The sequence below is a fragment of the Phascolarctos cinereus genome, unplaced genomic scaffold (genome assembly GCF_003287225.1).
Source record: "Phascolarctos cinereus isolate Bilbo 61053 unplaced genomic scaffold, phaCin_HiC Scaffold_9;HRSCAF=440, whole genome shotgun sequence".
Lineage (NCBI taxonomy): Eukaryota > Metazoa > Chordata > Mammalia > Diprotodontia > Phascolarctidae > Phascolarctos > Phascolarctos cinereus.
This window is the reverse complement of record NW_027556402.1, coordinates 157,175,962-157,196,195: the sequence shown is the minus strand read 5'-3', so window position 1 is coordinate 157,196,195 and position 20,234 is coordinate 157,175,962. Positions and strand designations below refer to the sequence as shown.

The window sequence follows — 20,234 nt, the reverse complement described above, 5'->3', positions numbered from 1 at the left end:
ACGATTGCTATAATGCTATGATGAGATTAACTTTGGAGCCGATTTATTCTTTATTCCAGTAATCTCTTAAATGTGACTGTGGAAATTTAACTTACCTATTCCTAACTAGAATTCACTGAATGATTGACTTCCTAAACTAGATATATGAAATTCGAATTTGAAAATGAATCTTGGTCAGTTAACAGTCTATTGTATCGTAGTAATAGATTTAAAAATGCTTCTGTATAGCTAATACTCTGCAAAGAGTGGCTAAATGTATAAGCTTTTTATTTGAGTAAAATTGATGAACTTAACTGTTAACTCTCATAATGGATATTGTCATTGCTTTTTAGGGTAGGTTAGTAGATTTTATTGTATATACAAATTTTAAAGTTGTTTTGGTCTAAGTTTTTGAGCATTTTAAATCCTAGATGCAAAATTTACAACTCACCTATGGTTTTATTCTGTTTCATATTTGTTTAATAGCACATGCGGAATAAGTAAATTTTTTTGGCATCGGCAACTAATTTTTAGATGTTATGTGCTCAGAAACTCCAGTCAAGGGTAAAATCATTTTATTGTTGTTATTCTTCAGGTGTTGAGTTGTGTCTTACCATTCATGGCCTCATTTGTGATATTCTTGGCAAAGATACTGGAGTATCTTTTTATCGTTTTACAGATGAATCTGAGGCAAACAGGGTTAAGTGACTTGCCCAGGGTCACGCAGCTAGTAAGTGTCTGAGAATGGATTTGAACTGATGAAGATGAGGCTTCCTGATTCCAAGCCCAGAATTTCATCCACTGCATCACCTAGATGCCCGAAATCAGTTTATAGACCAATTTTATTCATTTTGAAAAGCAGATGTATTGAAACTTTGCTGTACTGCTGTTCTTGTATTGGGCTCTGTTTCACCAGTTTTATGAGTCAGCTGTGAAGTCATTGAACACTTTTGCTAATTTACTAACTAAAACCCATGAATAGGGAAGATAAGTATGTACCTTACACAAATTCTACTTTATTGCATAGACTTAATGTTTCCATGTGTTATATTCAAAGTCATTTTTTCCTTAATTATACTTATGTATACATTTCAATCCAAGAAACATTTATTAAATATCAGCTACACATGAGGCACTGTTCTAAGACACAAAGACAAAATGAAGTAATCTCAACACTTAAGAAACTTATGTTTTGTTAGATAATGTGTTTCTTAGTCATTATTTTAAACACGTTAACCAAACATTGCCTTCAGAATCGCCTAGGTCATTGCTTATTCACAGAGTAAATACAAATCTACAGATTTGGTGCTTTGGTATGTTAGATATGTTCACATATATTTTCAGTTGTCACTCCCTATTGATTTATTCTTAGAAGTGTCTTTTTTTAGATCTTTACATTTCTAGTTATCACATATATTTGTGCCTATCATGTTCTAATGTGTAGACTTCCTAGGTTAGGAGAGACTGTTTGAATTCAGGCTCAGAAATGTACTCTTTGACACTGGTCAGTTCACTTAACCATTTTGACCTTAACTTTTCTCATGTGTAAAATTGGAATGGGAACAGCTAGGTGGTGTAGTAGATAGAGTGCTGGGCCTGAAGTCAGGATGTTGCATCAAATCTGGCCTTAGACATTTACTGTGTAACTCTGGGCAAGTCATCTAACCTTTGCCTCATTTCCTCATCTGTAAAGTGAACTGGAAAAGAAGATGGCAAACCACTCCAGTATCTTTGTCACGAAAACCCCAAATGAGGTCAGGAAGAGTTGAACATGATTGAAATGACTGAACACCTGTCTCAAAAAAAAATTTGTGTAGACCTAAATGCACCATGTAAATGTGGATTGTTTTTATGTTTGTATGGATTTTATAAGTAAGGAAAAAGGAAATAATTTAGTAAAGCTGCAGTAGGAAAAGCAGGAGGGGGAGGGGCCTTGTTTGAATATTCAGCATTGTTTTCAGAAGACAATGAATAATACCTGCCTGATTAAGCAAAGAATATGTGCTGGTTAGTTTTGGGAAGGAAGCATTTATAGATAGGAGCAATTACAGAAATCACTAAGCCAGCCTGGAAGAGTTTAAATTTAGTGTAGTAGGTAATAAAGAGCTGTTGGAGACCTATGTACAGAGAAATACAGTAAAACTTTCTAGAAGTGGGATATTGAGTGGAACTCTGCTTATTGATTAAATCTGGCAGCAGTATTGAGAAAATAACAGGAAGGGAGGATTAAGGGAAGTCATCTATAAGGCTTTTATACTACTTTATGTATGAGATGTAGTAGGGACCTGGACTTAGGATATGACTATGGAAAATGAAAGAAAGGCAGAGAGACATTTTTAAAGAAGAATGAATAGCTTGGTGAATGAAGGTGGTGAATAAAGGAGAAAATGGTCTAAATTCTACTTAATAATTTGATATTTTTTTAAACTGAGGTTACTAGGAGAATGGTCCAACTATTGACTGAAACTGTTTAGATGAAGGAGTGTAAGAAGTTGAGGCTAACACTGAGGTGTTTTTCCAGAAAGCTTGGAAAGATGGTGGTACCCTTGGCAGAGAGAAATTTGTAAGAGAAGAAGGTTGGAAAATATAACTGCATTTAAGTTGTTTCCTGGACTTTCATTTGTATTGATTGGGAGAAAAAGTCATTACTGAGCAAGGGGATCAAGAAACACTTCATGAAGGAACTGACAGCAAATTTAAAGAAGTAGAGCAAGCTCACTTTGCAAATTAGGGCAACCATAGTAGTAAGTAGTATTAACAAACAAACCATGGAGGTGACAGAGAACATGAAAGGAATATTCTGAGGACAGAAAGTAGATTAGTTATGTTGGAATTTAGAGTTCATGGAAGGATAGTACTAGGAGATAAAGCTCAAAAGATAAGGTAATTCCAGATTGTGGATAACCTTGAATTTCAAATTGGAATTCTAAATAGGTAATAAAGAGCCATAGGTGATTTTCGAGCAGAGGAGTAGCCTGGTCAGATCTGTAGCACTTAGTTTGTGCCACAACAGATTAGCACTCAATTATATATGATCTTGCTGTATTGTCTAGTAAGTAGTATGACTCTCATCTCTCATTGGAGTTATAACTTTGTTGAGGATTGTTAAGTCTTTACATCACATGTTTTGTTTTCACATCATCCCCTCTCCTTCCCAATTAGCTGTCCATTGTTGCTGAGACAGGAAAAAAAGTTCAGCAAAACCAACCAATGCATTACTTGTATCTAACACTGTCTGTACACTTTGAAATTATCCCTGCAGAGAAAGGTAGTTAGGTATATTTATTTACTGAACTTTTTTCCTATGGCCAACCTTGGTTATTATGCAGAAAATTCAATTTCCTTTTTTAAATAGTTGATTTAAACAAGGGGAAAGCAGATGAAATGAGAGATCAGAATATAGGCAAGTAGAAGGCAAAACTAAGAGGAAAAGTCAGAAGACAGCCATTTTGGTGTGAGGAATTTCCAAAGGAACCTTCCATTTCTAAGATTATATGATTCTATTAGAGGAGACACAATAAAAAGAAAGAGATTTCTATTGTTGTTCATGTTATTCAGAGAGCTCAGAATATACTGGTCAGGGTTAGTAGATGAGGAGAAGGGATAACATAGAGTAGGCCCTAGAATGTAATGATACTTACCCTGTTCCTTTCATTGAAATACATCTTTCCCATGGTTATTGGATTAAGAATAGAAAGATCGGAATTAGAATCCTAGCTCTGTTGTTGTTTAGTTGTTACAGTTATGGCTGACTCTTTGTGACCCCACCTGGGGTTTTCTTAGCAAAGATCCTGGAGTAGTTTGCCATTTCCTTCTTTAGCTTCTTCTATACCTGAGGAAACTGAGGCAAACAGAGTTAAGTGACTTGCCTAAGGTCACACAGCTAAGTGTCTAAGGCCAGACTTGAAGATGAAAATGAATCTTCTGGACTGCAGGGCTAATGCTCTGTTGTGCCACCTAGCTACCTTTTTAGATTAGTGATCTTGGGTAAGTTTTTTTTGCATCTCCCCTGCACCTATGTTTTTTCATCTGTAAAATAGAGGTCATCTTCCAACTCTTGATTTATTAGCCTGAGATTCAGGGAAATTGTCTTGGAATTGAAATCAGGTATGAGACTCACATTCAAATCTAAGCTGTCTCTTTAGTTACTTCATCTCTAAAATTAGAGGGATTGAACTCTAAATCTATGATCGTAGGATTCATCAATAAAATGATGATAGCAGTGCTTGCTATACCTTCCTCATAGAATTTTTAAAAAGATCATATGGATATAATATTTTCTTAGCATTTATTGAACACTACAATGTATCATGCCATTGGGGCAATACAAAACTAAGGCTTTATACTTTTTCCTGTGGTAGCTTATAATCTAATATGAATAGCAGTTCTCTTTGGAAAGTGTAAAACACTATGTAGATATAATTATGCCTTAATCTACATTTATTATAGAGACATGTATATCCACAAGTTTTAAATTATTTTAAAATATAAAGTTCATTTTATTTTATTGATTCTGGAATTGCCCTTTGAAAGTCCATTGTGGTATAAGTTACTATTTTCCCCACAGCAATAGCCAAAAAATTAAGGGCATCATGGTTAACCTCACCACACATTTGTTTGATCTTCATATCCATTTCATGATCTTTCTACCCCCTCCAAGACAATCCTTTCCTTCTTCTCTGTGCTTAACTACCTGATCCTGTCCTGTTCTCTCCTTTTCAGTCTTGTTGGTTCCTCATCTTTCTTTAGTCTTGTATTACTTTCTCATATCTTATTATTCCTTAGCTATCTTTATTAATCCTCTTCAGTCTGGCTTCTGCACTACTGTAACATGTCATTATCAAAAGAGCTGAAGACCTCTTTGCTCCCTAATGAAACTGTCTTTTTTCTTAACTGCATCCTTTTACGGTGATATTATCAATATAGTTGATACCTCTTTCCACATTGAAACTGTTTTTCCTTGGCCACCTCAAAACAATATTTACCTTTTGATTTTCCTCTACCTATCTTTCTCTTTGTTTCTTCAGTTTATTGAGCTCTTAGTAATTTAACTAAGACTGCTAGTTAGTGCTGCCTCAGTTACTACTAGCTGTGTGACTGTTGGGCAAATTACTGTCTTCCTCATTTTATTCTTCTGTAAAAAAATGGGGATTACAATTTCATCTCATTCTCAGAGTTGTTAATATCAAATGTGATAATCTTTGTAAAGTTCTTTGCAAACGTTAAATGATTATGTACATGCTAGCTGCTGTCATTGTTAATAATAGCTGCATGACCTGGACGAAATAGAAAGATAAGGATGATGATCTGTCCTTTTAAATAGCTACTTAGATAAAAGCAAGTGCAGAAATAATTAAATTTTTAAAGAGTGCTAATAAAAAAGTGTTTATACTCCCCCTCTCTGTTATCTTTTATTATAAACTTTTTAAACAGGCAACCACAACTATTTCTATATAAAATGAACAGGAAAAAGAGGTTTGGTTTTGAAACCATAAATATATACTATTGTAGATTTTCTTTTAAAAAAGCAGATGGTAAATTCAATACCGTAACATCAACATGCCTTTGTTTATTCATAATCTCTTCTGAATTTTCTGCCTTTCTCCTTTGTATTTTTAGAATTTTTTATCGATACTCAAAATACCATTTCTTATTATTCCTTAAAACTCCTAATTCTTCCTCCACATAATAAAAGTTTATGTTAATCCATATATTTCCCAACATTCATTGATGTTTGTCTTAATTGTTTTAGGAATCACTCATGCTATACTCAGATATAATTTGAAAAATCTTAGTCTCCTTGTCATTAATTCAGAAGATTAAAAAATAAAAATATTAATCTAAATTCCTAAGACATCTCTTTTATTCTTCTAGATTTTTCAGAGGTCCCTGTCAACAACTAAATAATCACATATCCAGGTTATTTCAGCACTCTGCTGTGTAGTTTATATGGGATTGATGGTTGAAACTGACTGTAGTTGGGTATTCTCTTACCATCTTCTCTGTTAGGATTTTCAACACCCGTCCAACCCTTTTGTTTATGTTCTGTGCTTAGTACTTCAAAATATGTTTTCTGTATCAGAAAATATAAAGTTGAATTAGCTCTTTCATCTGTTATAACATTAACCTAGGACAGCATTCTAATCCTTTAATCTTCCCATTGCTCATTATATAGCTTTAAAACAGCATTTTATTGTCTTTAGCATTTATTGCATGCCTCACTTTGTGTTTTGGACTTTGATATAGTTGACATCTTTCAAGGATTATATTATTTTAAAAATTCATTATCATTTATTCATGTCTTTGCATGTCTTTTTAAATTCTGAGGTACGTGATGAGTTTCTTATGTCTACATATGTTTCCTTATCGGTATCATTTGCAGTTTTCATGAGATTGATATTGTCGTGGAAATTCCATGTAATGGAAATCATGCTCACCCTCTCTAGCAGACTTCTCCAGTGGAATTTTGAAATAAGTAAATTAAAGTAATTTCATTAAATAGAACTAGATGAAAGACATGAAGGAGTTTTTCATTTTTGGCTTGAGTTTGGGGCAAAATGTGATTTATATTTTATGTGTATGCAGGATGGAAGGAAGCATCTCTTTATCTGTTTGGTGATAACTGCCCCAGTAAAGTGCTGAAATAAGTAATTTGTGTACATTAAGAAACAAGTTAAGGAATGTTTAATTTAGTTTTTTTTTAACATAGCCTTAATTTTTTTGAATTTTTGTCTCATTGTTTGTACTTTATTTTTGAAGTGCACCAGTGACATCACAAAGGTGATATCTTGAGTTGTGCATGAATTTGATTTGAATGAGGCAGATAAGTTTATGACCATTAGTATCAACCAGCTTCTGTATTCACTGGGGGCATTTCCTTGATCTCAGACTTGATGACATTTAGGTATGAAACTGGCAGTTAAATTAGCTGTAGGCACTAGATTATCATTTACTGTGCTCATTTTTGTATAATTAAAGTTTTTAGATTGCTTTTAAAAAATAAGTGTTGATATACTCTCACATACTTTGATTTTCAATTCCTCTAAGTCTTCAACTCACATGACCCACTCATGTTTTCCTTAGCCCACATAAGAATAGTTATATAACATTGTTGTCACTAACATCTACAAGTCAAAAACTTGAAAAATTTCTTTATCAGATTGTTCCATTGTTCCCAAACCTTACTGCCAACAAATTTTTTTATCTTCATCAGGAGCTCCTCCATCCCTAGTTATTCTCCATGGCTGCCATCTCTGCTAACTGTGCTTTTTTCATTTCCCGCTGTGGACCCAATAGTAAACCTGATTAACTTTATGCTGCAATTGACTCTTGAATCTCTTGATTTTCTTATTGAGGTTCATATTTTAACAACATCTCCTATTGTCAACCTTATCTGTTCTTGCTTGATTATATGCTGCTAAACAGATTTGTTGGAAACTCACAGGATTAAACCTGGGTCCATTTTTGCACATTCACATTATTTATTCTCAACTCAACAAAACCATCCTCTCCCAAATGTCCCTATTTTCATTGAGGGTACGTGCCATCTTTCCTGTCACCCCGCCGCTTTGAACCAAAGTGTTTTTGACTCCTCACTCTCCCTTAACCTCCTTCTACCTTTTAATCAGTTGGCTGATCTTGGCATTTTGGCTTCCACAGCATCTCACCTATTTTTTCCCTTCTCTTCACTCATTTAGTCCCTACTCTAGTTTAGGTCCTCATCGCTATTAGGCTTCTCTTCCATTTTATATTTGCATTGATCTCTTCACATCCTAAACCTTATCAACCATGCATTTGCTGAAATAACTTGATGAACTTCGATGATTCCCGTGTGCCTTCAGGATTACATGCAAACTTCTCTTAGTGTTTTAAAGCCCTTCACAACCTGTCCTCAGCCTACATTTTCAACCCATGTCATATATTTACTTCTCTTCCTGAACTTTGTGTTTTAGCCTAGCTGTCCTTACTGCTCCTCACATACAACATTCCATTTTCTGTCTCCAAGCCTTTGTGCTGGCTGGCATCCATGCCTAGAATGCACCCCCTACTTCTTAAAATTTCTTGTATTCATTTTGTATAGGTGAATGGAGCCTCCATGAAGGAGGGACTGTTTCATATTTACCTTTGTACCCTCAGCACCTAACATAGCAGGTCCTTAATAAAGATTTGCTGAAATGAATTCACATTGTTTTCTTTGAGAAGGCATTTGATCCACATTTCAATGCAAGATAGGCTATTTGTATCTTTTTCAATTATAGAAAAATTATTTAATGTACTTGTTCCCAAATGTTTACAAAACCATTGCCATTTTCCTTGAAACAAGTTACATGTGTATAATGTTCTTATTGAGATATTAATGTTGAAACCAGCCATGTTAAAACACTCATTACATAATATTTAAGGAGCGTTTGAATGTTAATGAGAAGAGTCTAGAAACTAGAATCTGCATTGTATTATTATTTTAGCTTTTAGGCACCTTTTTTTTTAAGTTTGCTAATTTTGATAGTCATTGCTAGTCTTTAACTGTCACAGAGCTGTATTTTCCCCTTTAATGATTTTTCACTTTACAAATGTTTCTGTGCAGCAATTTTATGATCAAGATCCCAGGTTTTTCATTATTTTTTCTTTTATTTTGGGTCATGAAAAGTAATAATGAAAATCACTTATAGAAAAATAAAAATTGCAAACAAATTAAGAGTGAAAAGATGCCTAGTGTATATAACCCTGTTAAGATTTCCTCCTAAGAATGTGCGGTAAAAAATTTTATTGAGACTGTATGATTTGGAAAAAAAGGTGGGTTGGTGGTCACTTAACAGAGGGACAAACTTAAGGATATTTTGGCTTCAAAAAAATAATTTGAGATTTACCCACAGTGCATTGAGCAGATGATTTGTGAAGGATTTATTAAGTTATAATTGAATCACACAGGATGGAAAACTTTGAGAGACTGTATTCTCTGGCACAAGAGAGAGACCCACAATGAAATATTAATAGTAACCCAATTATGTAGTATTTTAAGATTTGCAGAGCAGTTTCCATATGAAGTAGGTATTTTATGTTATTATTATCCACATTTTTTAGATGAGGAAATAGCTCCAAGAGAAGTAAAAGGGTCTTCCAAGAGCCTTACAGCTAGTGAGTTTTGGAGTCAAGATTTGTTCCCCAACTTTCAAATCTAGAATGCTGATTTATATGCTGATCATGGAGCATTTTGTGTATATTTCTTATGTGATAGAACCTGGAAGTTTGGTCAGGCTTTTAAAGTATTAGCACCTGAAATACTAGTTGTTAAGTACCATTGGATAGTTTTATTTGCACCAAATATTGTTTCATTTTGTTTTCATATAGTACAAACAAAATCCAGAAATGTTCAAACAGACAGCTCGACTTTGGGCACACGTGTATGCTGGAGCACCAGTTTCTAGTCCAGAGTACACCAAAAAAATAGAAAACCTATGTGCTATGGGCTTTGATAGGGTAAGTACATATCATATGTGCTTGTTTTTGTTTCATTTTTGTTATTGCTTGGTGGCATGGAGAGGGATTAGAAAAGCTGATGAGGTGATCTTGACTGTTTCTGTCAAACATTTTTAGTTGATGTTTGCTAATAAATTATGTTTCCTTTATATCTTCATTTAAATAAAATAAAAATCCCAGCAACTAAATCAGTTCTTTGCTTTAAAAGATTTATATTTCTTACATATGTGTGTAGCATTGTTGTACTAGGTAACTATATTTTGGGAAAGAAACTTTACATAAGATATATCAATTCAAAAACAGTAACTGTGAAAATGCTCTAGAAATATTACTTTGGGATTTGATTTTTCCCCATTTCTTTTCTCTCCAGAATGCAGTAATAGTGGCCTTGTCTTCAAAATCATGGGACGTAGAGACTGCAACAGAATTGCTTCTGAGTAACTGAGGCATAGAGAGAAAGCTGCTGCTGTAGTCCAGTCCAGTTTGCCCCCTTGTTGAGGAGCATCACCATCTGTTATTTTTAGAATTCTGCATAGATTCTTTTAAAACTGGCATTCTTGCCTAATTATTATCTAGGCATGATTGAAGACTGAAAAAAAAACCCTGCTCTGTAAATAAAGCTAATTAAACGTCTGTGTAAATTTAAAAAGGGGAAATACTTTAATTTTTTTTTTCTTACTAAATAGTGTAAAAATTCTTTGAGCTCAGCTAAGACTATGGCAAAACAAAACATGCTACTTTAATTAGTGGTGTGACCAAGACTAGCAAGAGTTTGCTTCAGGATTTTGTTGAATAATTATTTAAGTAATATTTTGAACTTGTTAAGGCCATCCAAATTGTTGATGTCATTCATCACAGCTACCTTAATGTTTTTAACATTGATCTTCTGTGCCTGTGAATTTACTTGCATGCGTGTACTTTACTAGACCTCTTAGAACTTGGTAGCTGAAGAGAGCACCATTTTAAATATTTGTGTGCTTAGAAAATTAAAGATTTACCCAAAGTTGAAAATGGTGACCTATTCAGAACCTTTTCCATCCCTATCATTGGATTGGGACACCACACGTAATTTCTCTTCATTTTACATATCTAAATTCTAATGGTAAATTTATTTTTTCCCTTGTTTCTGGTTGAGAACGTGCCATTTATAGTAGCTTATGTTCCATTTTCAGATGATATATTTGGAATATTTTGTCATTATACTTTGAATACAGTCTTGGAACTTTCATGTATTAGAGGTGGTGCAAAAATGGGGCTACTGATTTTATTTCTTCTAAGACCAGTACATTCTTAATGTTGTGGTTTCCCTATAATTATGGGAAGAACATAACTTAATTTTTGCTGTTTGGACACTCTTTTTAAAAACTGTCTCAGCAGTTGAAGATTTCTTTGAGTACTTGCTTTGATGCAATCAACAGTTTGCAACAGTTTTCTATTATTTTGGGCTTTGTGGTAGGGATTGCTTATCAGGTACTTAAAATTTCATTTCTGCTTACATTTTCCCCTTGTTGACACATGGAAGCTGTGTTAATGTTTTCCTGTACATACTTCAAATGCACATAGAAAGAAATAGAAGTGTGTTATAAATCTAGCTTTCTTTATGATGTTTCTGATAATTCAAGAATTGAAAAATCTTACTTTCTTGTGTACATAGTCAGACTTTCTATTCGTATTAAAATGACATTTCATCCTGAATTCAAAAGTTTGAAAATTATTAGTTTTGCAAATTCAGATATCAGTGTGACTATTTATTGAATGTTGAATTAACTTTATGCAAATAGGCATATACTTCAAATATTAACTATTGTGTGAAATTTTTAGGTCAGTTGAAGAAAGTAGAGTTGGCAGACTGGATTAGGTTATAGTATGTCATATACAAAGCTTCCATTCCCCAAGAGGTTATTAATCTAAACCATAACAATTTTTAAAAGATGCAGACCCAGTTGTTTTTGAACCATAAGTTTGGTGTTACTTTCTTGTATTCTTGATACTGGAAGCAATAAGAACCATTATTAAATATATTAAAAGGTTAGAATAAGAAATTAAAGAGAACCCGGTTCTTCCAAAAACTTTCAGAATTTTCTAATCAACAGTAAACTCTTAGTTCATCATATTAAACACAAGTCTCTATTTTTTCTATACTGTTTGCTTAGGCATGAGGTTTTTCCTACAATCACCTTTTGTTGTTTGTTGTAGCCCAGTTTATTTTCTGATGATGCCAAAGGAAATTATTTTTTCTCTATTTATTTTAAACAATTAAGGACTTTTAATTTGTATTTTGAGGTATTAGAGTAGTGTGGAATTATGGATGTTTTCCCCTTGTTTCCTCTTGGTCAAATCTCAGTTTGCTTTTTTGTTTTACAACCTTAGTCATAGGATTATGTGGTGAACATTCTATTTTTTTTTAACTAAAATACACCTGCGCAGTTTTACCATTTCTAAATATTGCCAGGATACAAAAATTGACAATAAAAGAGAGAACTGGGAGATTGTTAAAGAACAAGAATGCCTTTGTTTTTTGAAGACAGATGAATCTTGCCTTTGATTAGATGCTTTAGCTTCATATGGGCCCCATTCAGTAAGTACATGTCATATACTATGTATCTCAAAGCTGCCCAGGGAATCTGAAAATGTGATCATGCTTGGCACTGAGGAACTTTTCCATAAGGGAGTCCTCATGCCTACAGTTTACCTTACACTTTTTAAATACTGCAGAAGTTCCTCTTTACTCTTCCGTCAGTTTCTTTTTGTTGTGTATTATATATGTGTCTATATAGATATAAAATGGATTTCTTCCTTATTGCTAAATTTAATAACTGACAAAATTGCCTTGTTCTCCCTTTAACAAAAAACAAACAAACAACCTGGAACAAGGGCACTTTTAAAGAATGCAGATTTGGGAACAAAGAGATACCCTGGTAGAAAATAGTTTCCTAATTGCATTTTTGGATTATTTAGTATTTTTAAAGGTTTACAAAACATAAACACAAAACACAAATCTGTTTGGAGCAGATAGAGTTACTAGAGAAAGCTGACATTCCAACCAAATAGGTTTTATTGTTGTTAAGTACAAATTTTGTGGAACATGCCTGACTTTTAGTAGAATGGTGAATTGTACAGTATTCATTCACTTCATTTTTTTTTAATGACTGGAAAATAGTTTGACAGAAGAATTAGTGTAGTATGTAAATATTTAAAAGAATCTGGTACTAAATTAGCTGCTGAGAGTTGACTCCCAAAGATGCTTATCATTGTGAATATAAGTTCACTTAAACAAATGCAACTTAAAAGAATAGATGAATTTCAGTATAGTTGGCTAGGGACACCCTTGGTATTTTGCTTTTGTGAGAAAAACTTTGAATCTAAAGTAAGATTGGTTTTGAAGCTATCATATTGGCAGTTAGTTGTTGGCTATACTTAAAAACTATGCAAAGTTCTTTTAAAAAAACTGTGGAGAGCTGGCATTTAAAAGGGAAGTGGTTTTGTTTTTGCACTACAGAACGCAGTACTCTGTAGTGGATGAGAGACATTTGCTGCTTAATGTGAAAAGCAGGCCTTTGCTGTCAGTATGTACCTGATATAGGACTTTTAAAAATGCAATGGGGAATTGACACTATTCCTAGAGAAGTAGATAACACCTCTTTTTGGGGGTAAAGCACAGGAACTGAATTTACTCCTTCTCTTTAAATAAAGATGAATTGGCCTGGGAAAATTAGATCCAGATATACCTTCTTCGTGTACGTAGGCTACATAGGTGGTTGGCAATGTTTGAAAAGTGCAAAAGGATGCCATTTGTTCACAGTTGATTTTAAATTCATGGAATTCCTGTGAAAATGTTTAGTCTTAATAGCTCTTTCTAGTTTTAGGAATTTCAACATTGGTATATAAAATAACTTAATTTAAAATTTTTACCTTTTCAGGTTTTTAGCATTAATTTAAAATAAATGCTTAATGTCAGGCAGTGACTTTCTGGGGAAGAAGGCAACCTGAAGTATGTACTGATATATAGCCTCTTTTTTCAGGTATGATTTTTCTGTGATGTCTAGTGGTACCACACGATGATACTTTCAGAATTGCAAAATGGATCAGAAACCTTAAAAATTAGTAGCTCATTTCCCCCATTTTTATTGTTTATTACTTTGGTGGTCTGATCTACCATTACAAATCATCAGCTTAAATGTCAGTTGTTGATGTGTTCCCTCTTACCTGGTTAATCCACTTGTGCTATTCTACATAATCAAGGTTGGCACTAGTTTGCTGATTGGTTCCAGGGGATAAATGGATACAAATCATTGCACTGTACTTATTATCCTTGTCTGCTTGCTGTTACCTACCTTTTCTAGGCATCATAATAAAAACTAGACAATTTCTTTGGGGCAAAGAGATTTATTTAATGTAATTTAAAGACTTTTTTCAATAGAAAAGGAATTCTATTGAAAATATATCAATTTTGCAGATTTCAGCAGCCGATGGTGCTTTGTTGTGGTGTCTGCTGGAAGCTTACTGCCATTATAGGAATATTCAACTTTAGCCAGAAAGAGCCTGGCTTCTTAGCTTCTCCAAATTTTTGAAAATTGTTAGTGATAATGAATTTTGTAAGGAGGTTTTGTTTTGAGCCACTAACTTCTTGTAAGGGGAGAATACCCATATAACATTGAAGTAGTGGAGGTGGGGTGTGTGTCTTTTGTCTTGGTGGGTGGGAAGGGGAAGAAGGGCGGGGAGTGGGTGGGTGGGGTGGAATTTGTCTTGAGAATAAAAATTACAAAACACTTTTGTACACAAATGATTTTTTAAAAATAAATACACATTTTAAAAGATGTTGATTTTTTTTCACTGGGAATGCTTAATAATAAATGCATGTTTCCCTGAAAACAGTTCTCATCTTGTTTCTGAACATTTACATTTTGGATAGGCCATTCAGTTAAATGCAAAAAGAATAGGCACCAGTTTCTGCTTGACAAGATATTTATAGTGATTGCTAATGGTGAAAGTACAAGATAGTAAAGTTAAAGTGTTTAACAACAAGAACATGAGCTTTAAAAATTTTGGTATGTCTTGTTTGTTTAAACATCATTAGTTTAGTTTCCAGATCTGAGATTAAGACATAGTACCATATGCAACTCACAGCCCTTGTTTTTCTGGATAGGCCTTTTTGTATAGTGAACTGTACATACAAAGGAACTGTAGAAAGTTCCTTTCTGATTAATGATCTGACAGTATTTTTTCATTGATGATTCATAATGTTTTCTACCACTGCCTCACCAAATCTTAGTCTGTCAACAACAGCATAGCTTATTTGGGAGGGAATTTAGGACCAAGATTAGTTGAGGATTGCAGTCATTTTATGTGAATCTGTTTTGTTACTCATTGTTATTCCCAAGCTAAGTCTACCTTCCCTTTTGACTTAGAAATTATTTACTTATTTTGTGTTATTTCTGTGTCTTGGTATCACAAAATACTAGTAACTACCTTATGGCAGGCTGCTGGCTTTTTAAAAAATGGAAATGAGATTAACCCTGGCTGAAAATGTTCAAGGCAATGCCAACCCATCTGAGCAGTGCCTAAAATGAACTCAGTTCCAGGGTGATATTTGAAAGGGTCAGTAAAAAGGGAAGGTTTTTGCTTGTGGAGGGTGTGGTTTATATGCCAGTGAACAATTCCTTTTGTCACACTTTGTAAAAAGTGGTATCTTTTCAAAATCTGCTCTCTGATTCTCCTATTTTGCTCATACAAAATCTGAATTTTCTGTGACTGAAAGGATTTCTCCACTAGCATGAATCTGTATTATGTATGGTAGCTGTTGATATATGATGATAGAGATTCACTGGTATTTTTGCTATTGAAAAATTCTTCCAGTAAAACCTGGTCTTTGGAGGTGGAGATGACCCTGAGTTTTTTAAGACTATAGCAGGGGTAAATCTTCAAATATGGGTCCAAGGATGGGTAATATTTGAGAACCATCTTAAAGTATTTAGGGAGCTAGCAAGGTATACATATGTGTGGGTATCCAAATTCAGTTTTGCTGTCGTAACGCTTTCGTTTGCTTGGAATATATGCTAGAGAGCTGGCCTTGGAGCAAGAAGATATTTACTGATATTTACTGGCTGGGTGACTTTGGCCTTTCTAAGGCTTTCCTGATCTAGCACTTCTTTGTACCATTGAAATTACAGGTCCAGTCTCTATCCTCATCGTACCAACAGCACTAAACTAATAGTTTATTAATTAAATGTTAAGATGTTAAACCATATTCAAAAGTGTAAATAAGTAGTTCCTTTAACAATAAGCATAACAGTTTTTCTGTTGTCGAAATTACCTACTAACACTTCATAGCTGTTTGGTATTGTAGAAGAATATTTTCTATTTACTGAGTCTCGGTGTTTATTCTTGGCAGCATTGTAACTTGGCCATAGGTACAGAATATATATAATATTGCAAAGGAAAATAGCACCACTTCTTAATTGACAATAAGTTGTCTACTGTAGCAAAAAGCTTTTTGCTACAGTAGACAACTTAGATTTTTTTCTCAAACTTTATATTGATGTTCTTTAAAAAATATCACTATCACTTCTCAGTAACTTCCTACTCACCATAGATGCCTCTTGTAATAAGTAAGTGTAGCTAAGCAATAAAATTCAACTCATTGGCCATGTCTGAAAATGAAATGAAAATCACACATGCAGTCTTATCAACCGCTACTCCCTATAAGGGGTATCCTTTAAAGTGATTCATTGTTGGTTTCATTTAAATTAGTGTGGTCATGTTTTTCCCTTGTTCTGCTTTATTATTATCTGAATTTTTCAGTAATTCTTATTTATATATTCTAAAGTTAAGTTACTTACCCAGCTGAAGTTATACAGCTAGTATGTGTAAAAATCGAAACCAAGTTTTCTCGATTCTGAAGTTGGTGTCTGTCATATATAGTTGTGACACTTTTTTTGGATGGGGTGGGGTAAGTGCATAATTCCATAATTGTTTTCCTAAACTGATAGCCCAGATCTACCAAAATTTATCATTCACTTTAGTTTCTCATTTTTAGTAGTTTGGTTTATGATAGCTACATTTTTTTTTCCTTTTGAAAATTGCCTTTTTATTTCATTTGACCTATTTGGGAATGAGTCTTGTATTTTCATTTTCTTTTAAAAATGTATCAGTAGTCCACATTTCTGTAATTGTTGATTTTTGATTTTGTTTATGATGAATGTAGGTGCCCAAGTCAAAAGAAATAATAGTAAATTATATTTTTGTATATATCATGCACAGGGGATGAAGAACTCAGCCTCAAAGTTATGAACATCTCAGAATAATGTTTTTAAATTGATAATACAAAGTACATAGGATCACAAAAGAAACCAATTGTATTGAAAGGCAGTTATCAAAATATCAGTATATTCATGGGCTCCAGCCTGAGAACCCCTCTTCTGAATTTTGGCTAGTACACTGTGATAACCCAGAAGCCAAAGAGCTTTACTCACTGCATAATGTTTGTGGAATATCCTTTCCCTGCTATGGCTAAGTAAATTTTCTTTTGGTAACTATTGAATGATCCACATTCCAATATTCAACCTAAGCTACCAAGAGACTGGCCTGAGTCGTCCCTGTCCTAGAACACTTGGCAAGAGTTTTGCAAGATTGGAATGGAATGACTTTTTGGCAGTGCGGAGTAAGGTGAATCATGATTAGCCTCTATGCTTCTAATGGTATTTTTAGTGATTCCTCTAGAAAAGATGTGCTTATTCCATTCCTGAAATATGGTAAAGTGTCTGGCCATCCAAGGAGGAACTTGAATATGCTCAGTGTCGTTAAGAAGTGTGTACTGAAGAATACTGAAGGTAACTGTTGGTGTTTAAATTTGTAATGGAAAAAAAGTTACTTATTGGCAATAGTGGTCTCAGTCCCTCTAGTTGGTGGGCCTGGATCCCTGTTTTCACTCCCTAGGACTGTGATTTTCAACATTAGAAAAAACTGGTGAATTTTTTTGGGACTTTTAATGTGACATTTGGAAGGCCATACGTATATGTACTTTATAGAGAGGCATTAGAGAGGAAATTGCTTGATTCTTTACAGTGGTCCAGAAATATTTCTAGAATTGAAGATATGGACATATGTACCAGTTTTATGGGTGGAGTGTTGTGCCCATTTTCTAAGGGCCAAGGAACTCTCTCCAACACTGGAAGAATATTGATGTTGGTTAAACATGGCAGAACATATGTCTGGCCTGTAGGGATCTCTGGCTTGTTATTTTATTTTTGCTTATGTCTCTGCCCCAGCAGAAGGGATCAGAATTAGGCCTGGGTAAAAGTGGAAGATCGTTGCCTTAGTACAGAGGGAAATAGCAGCATCATCCCATGGTGTTGAATTGATCCTGAGGCAGGCTCAGGATCACACCAGGCATAAAATGGGAGCAAACCTATTTCTACTATATGGGGTAGAAATGTCATGTCCTAGTAGTGGCTTGTTCCTTCCTATAGGGAGGCAGCATTACTGTAACCTTTGGGGGCAAGTTAGAGTGTAGCAGGAACAGTGCTTATTGCAATATCCATATGGCCCCATGCCATCTTTATTCCCTGGCACTGGGGGCCCTTTAGGCACCTGTAGTTGCCATTTTCTGGTTCCGGTAGCATGGGCAGTAGCAGAAAGTCTCAACGGCACTGGCCACAGTGGCAAAGACAGGTCCAGTATAACTTTGATTAAATTAGAACTGATTGGTTCCTCTAAGTTGTTATCAGTACAGTACCCAGTGTTCACTGGACAACTCTATAGCGAGGGCTTGTAGGACTAAAGGTGGGCCTTGGTTAGGAGATCATTTGCTCTTTGGCAACAAGGAGATGGTGAAAGTACTCAGAATAAGGAAACCTCTAATGGGGCAAAGATCTAGTATTCTCCCCCGCAGTGAAACTCCCAGGCAGGGGGAGATCTTCTTTGTTTTGCCAGGTATGAAGAAGGTGGAAGTACAGAGAAGTTCTCGCTGACCTTTATGTGAGGATCAGTGACAATGTAGGAAGTATCATTACCTTTACTATAACCTTGTCATTCTGGTTCTGGCCCTGCTCATGGTCACCTTTGTATATCGAGAACCCCACTGTGACCTGTAAAGATTTGGCATCACCCACCACATAGACTAGACTGTTTGGATCCTGGATCAGTCCCTCTAAAAGTGAGTAGGTAGAAATTTTGAGATTTCTGATCTTCCTTCTTTTCTATTGTTACTCCTTTGGGAGTTAGTTAAATATTTTAGTTTTTACTGTCTTTCTCTTTTAGTTTTTCTTTTCCTTCATTCAGTGTTTCCTATATGAAGCATCTTGCATGAACCCTAATGTCACACGTAAGTGATCAAAGGTCTTTCAAAACAGAGGTGTCAAATACAGCTGCATTAGGCTAGCAACACTCTGGAAAGCTGCTTGAAACATTAAAACGTAATTGGGAAATATTTAACTAAATAAAAAAAATGAAACATAGGTAACATCACATTTTGAAACTGTCAATATGTGGCCTGTAGAGATCTGTAGTGATGGATTAGTGACCCCTATTTCTATTTGACTTTGATACTACTACCCCAGAAGAACTTAAGGACCTTGCCACCATGGGGTTAGACTTAGTGAGAGCAATGTCCTAATTTACCATCAGGCTAGCTTTCCCTTAAAAGCTAAACTCTTTGAGAGTTGATTTGCTGAAAGGATTAAAAGCCCTGCTATTAACACCACTTCCCTGGTTACCTGATTATAAGACAACCAGGGAGAGCTCCAGCCTTGTTCTGAAATACTTAGGTGTCACAGTTTTATAGATGAAGAAATTGAGGCCAAGAGGTTTTGGCTTTAACAGGATGACACAACTAGTGTCTGAAGCCCAATTGAAGTCTTTCTGTCTCCAAGTCTGGTACTCTATACTCTGTGTCACATAGATGCCTTCTAGAATACCAAGAATCACTTAACAATGTAAAATCATAGATTTAACAGATGAGGAAGGCTGAGGTTCAATGACTTGCCCAGAATCGCACAGCTACTAAGTATCTGGGGTGAAAGGTGAAATCAGTTTTTCTGACTGCCAAGGAAAGTTCACTGTTTGTTATACCACTTGGAATATCTCATATATACCTCTTGGAAAAAGAGAAAGCACAAACACACCCTCTTTGGGCTCCTGGATGAGTAGCTGTACTTGACTTTGATAGTTCTTGGATTTTTAAAAGGTGTCATTTAGAAGAACTTTTATCAGAAAAGGCTTAATCCACACTAGTTGGACTTTTTTTGGTGAGGCAGTTGGGGTTAAGTGACTTACCCAGGGTCATGCAGCTAATACGGTGTCGTGTGTCTGAGGCCATATTTGAACTGAGGTCCTCCTGACTCCAAGGCTGGAGCTTTATCCACTGCACCACCTAGCCTCCCCTGTCTGCAAATTCTTGACAAGATTTTAAGTTGGTTTGGGACAAAATTGTATTCTTGCAAAGTGTCTCCCCTTTCCCCAAATAAGAGCTGGAATGTTGCGTGTTGTGGAAATTCCATCCTAGACTCCCAGTATTGTTATTAACTAGGGGGACATTGATATGTTTTGTTCTATACTTGCTGTGTATCCTGTGGCAAATCCCGTCCCTTTCTTAGCCTGTTTCCCTGTTTACAAAATCGGGGTAATAATGCGTATCTCAAGAGTTGTGAGGAACAGATGTGATAATATATGAAAACTGCTTTGCAAACCTCAGAGAACTGTACAGCTTCATAGCATTGTCATGACCATAGCAATTAGCCACAATATCTGTTCTTCCTTTGATAATGATTCAATTTTTTTAA

The 20,234-nt window shown here is 34.9% G+C and overlaps 1 protein-coding gene across 1 annotated transcript in view; it reads left to right on the top strand.

Annotated features, from left to right (window-relative positions):
- The window catches only part of UBE2K (ubiquitin conjugating enzyme E2 K), a 77,089-nt gene extending 63,263 nt beyond the window's left edge, over positions 1 to 13,826 (top strand). The window contains exons 6-7 of the mRNA XM_020991396.2: positions 9,328 to 9,456; positions 9,827 to 13,826. Of these exons, the coding sequence (XP_020847055.1) occupies positions 9,328 to 9,456; positions 9,827 to 9,901 (204 nt within the window). The 3' untranslated portion in view covers positions 9,902 to 13,826. The remainder of the gene's footprint in view (positions 1 to 9,327; positions 9,457 to 9,826) is intronic.
- Positions 13,827 to 20,234: the final 6,408 nt, after the last annotated feature.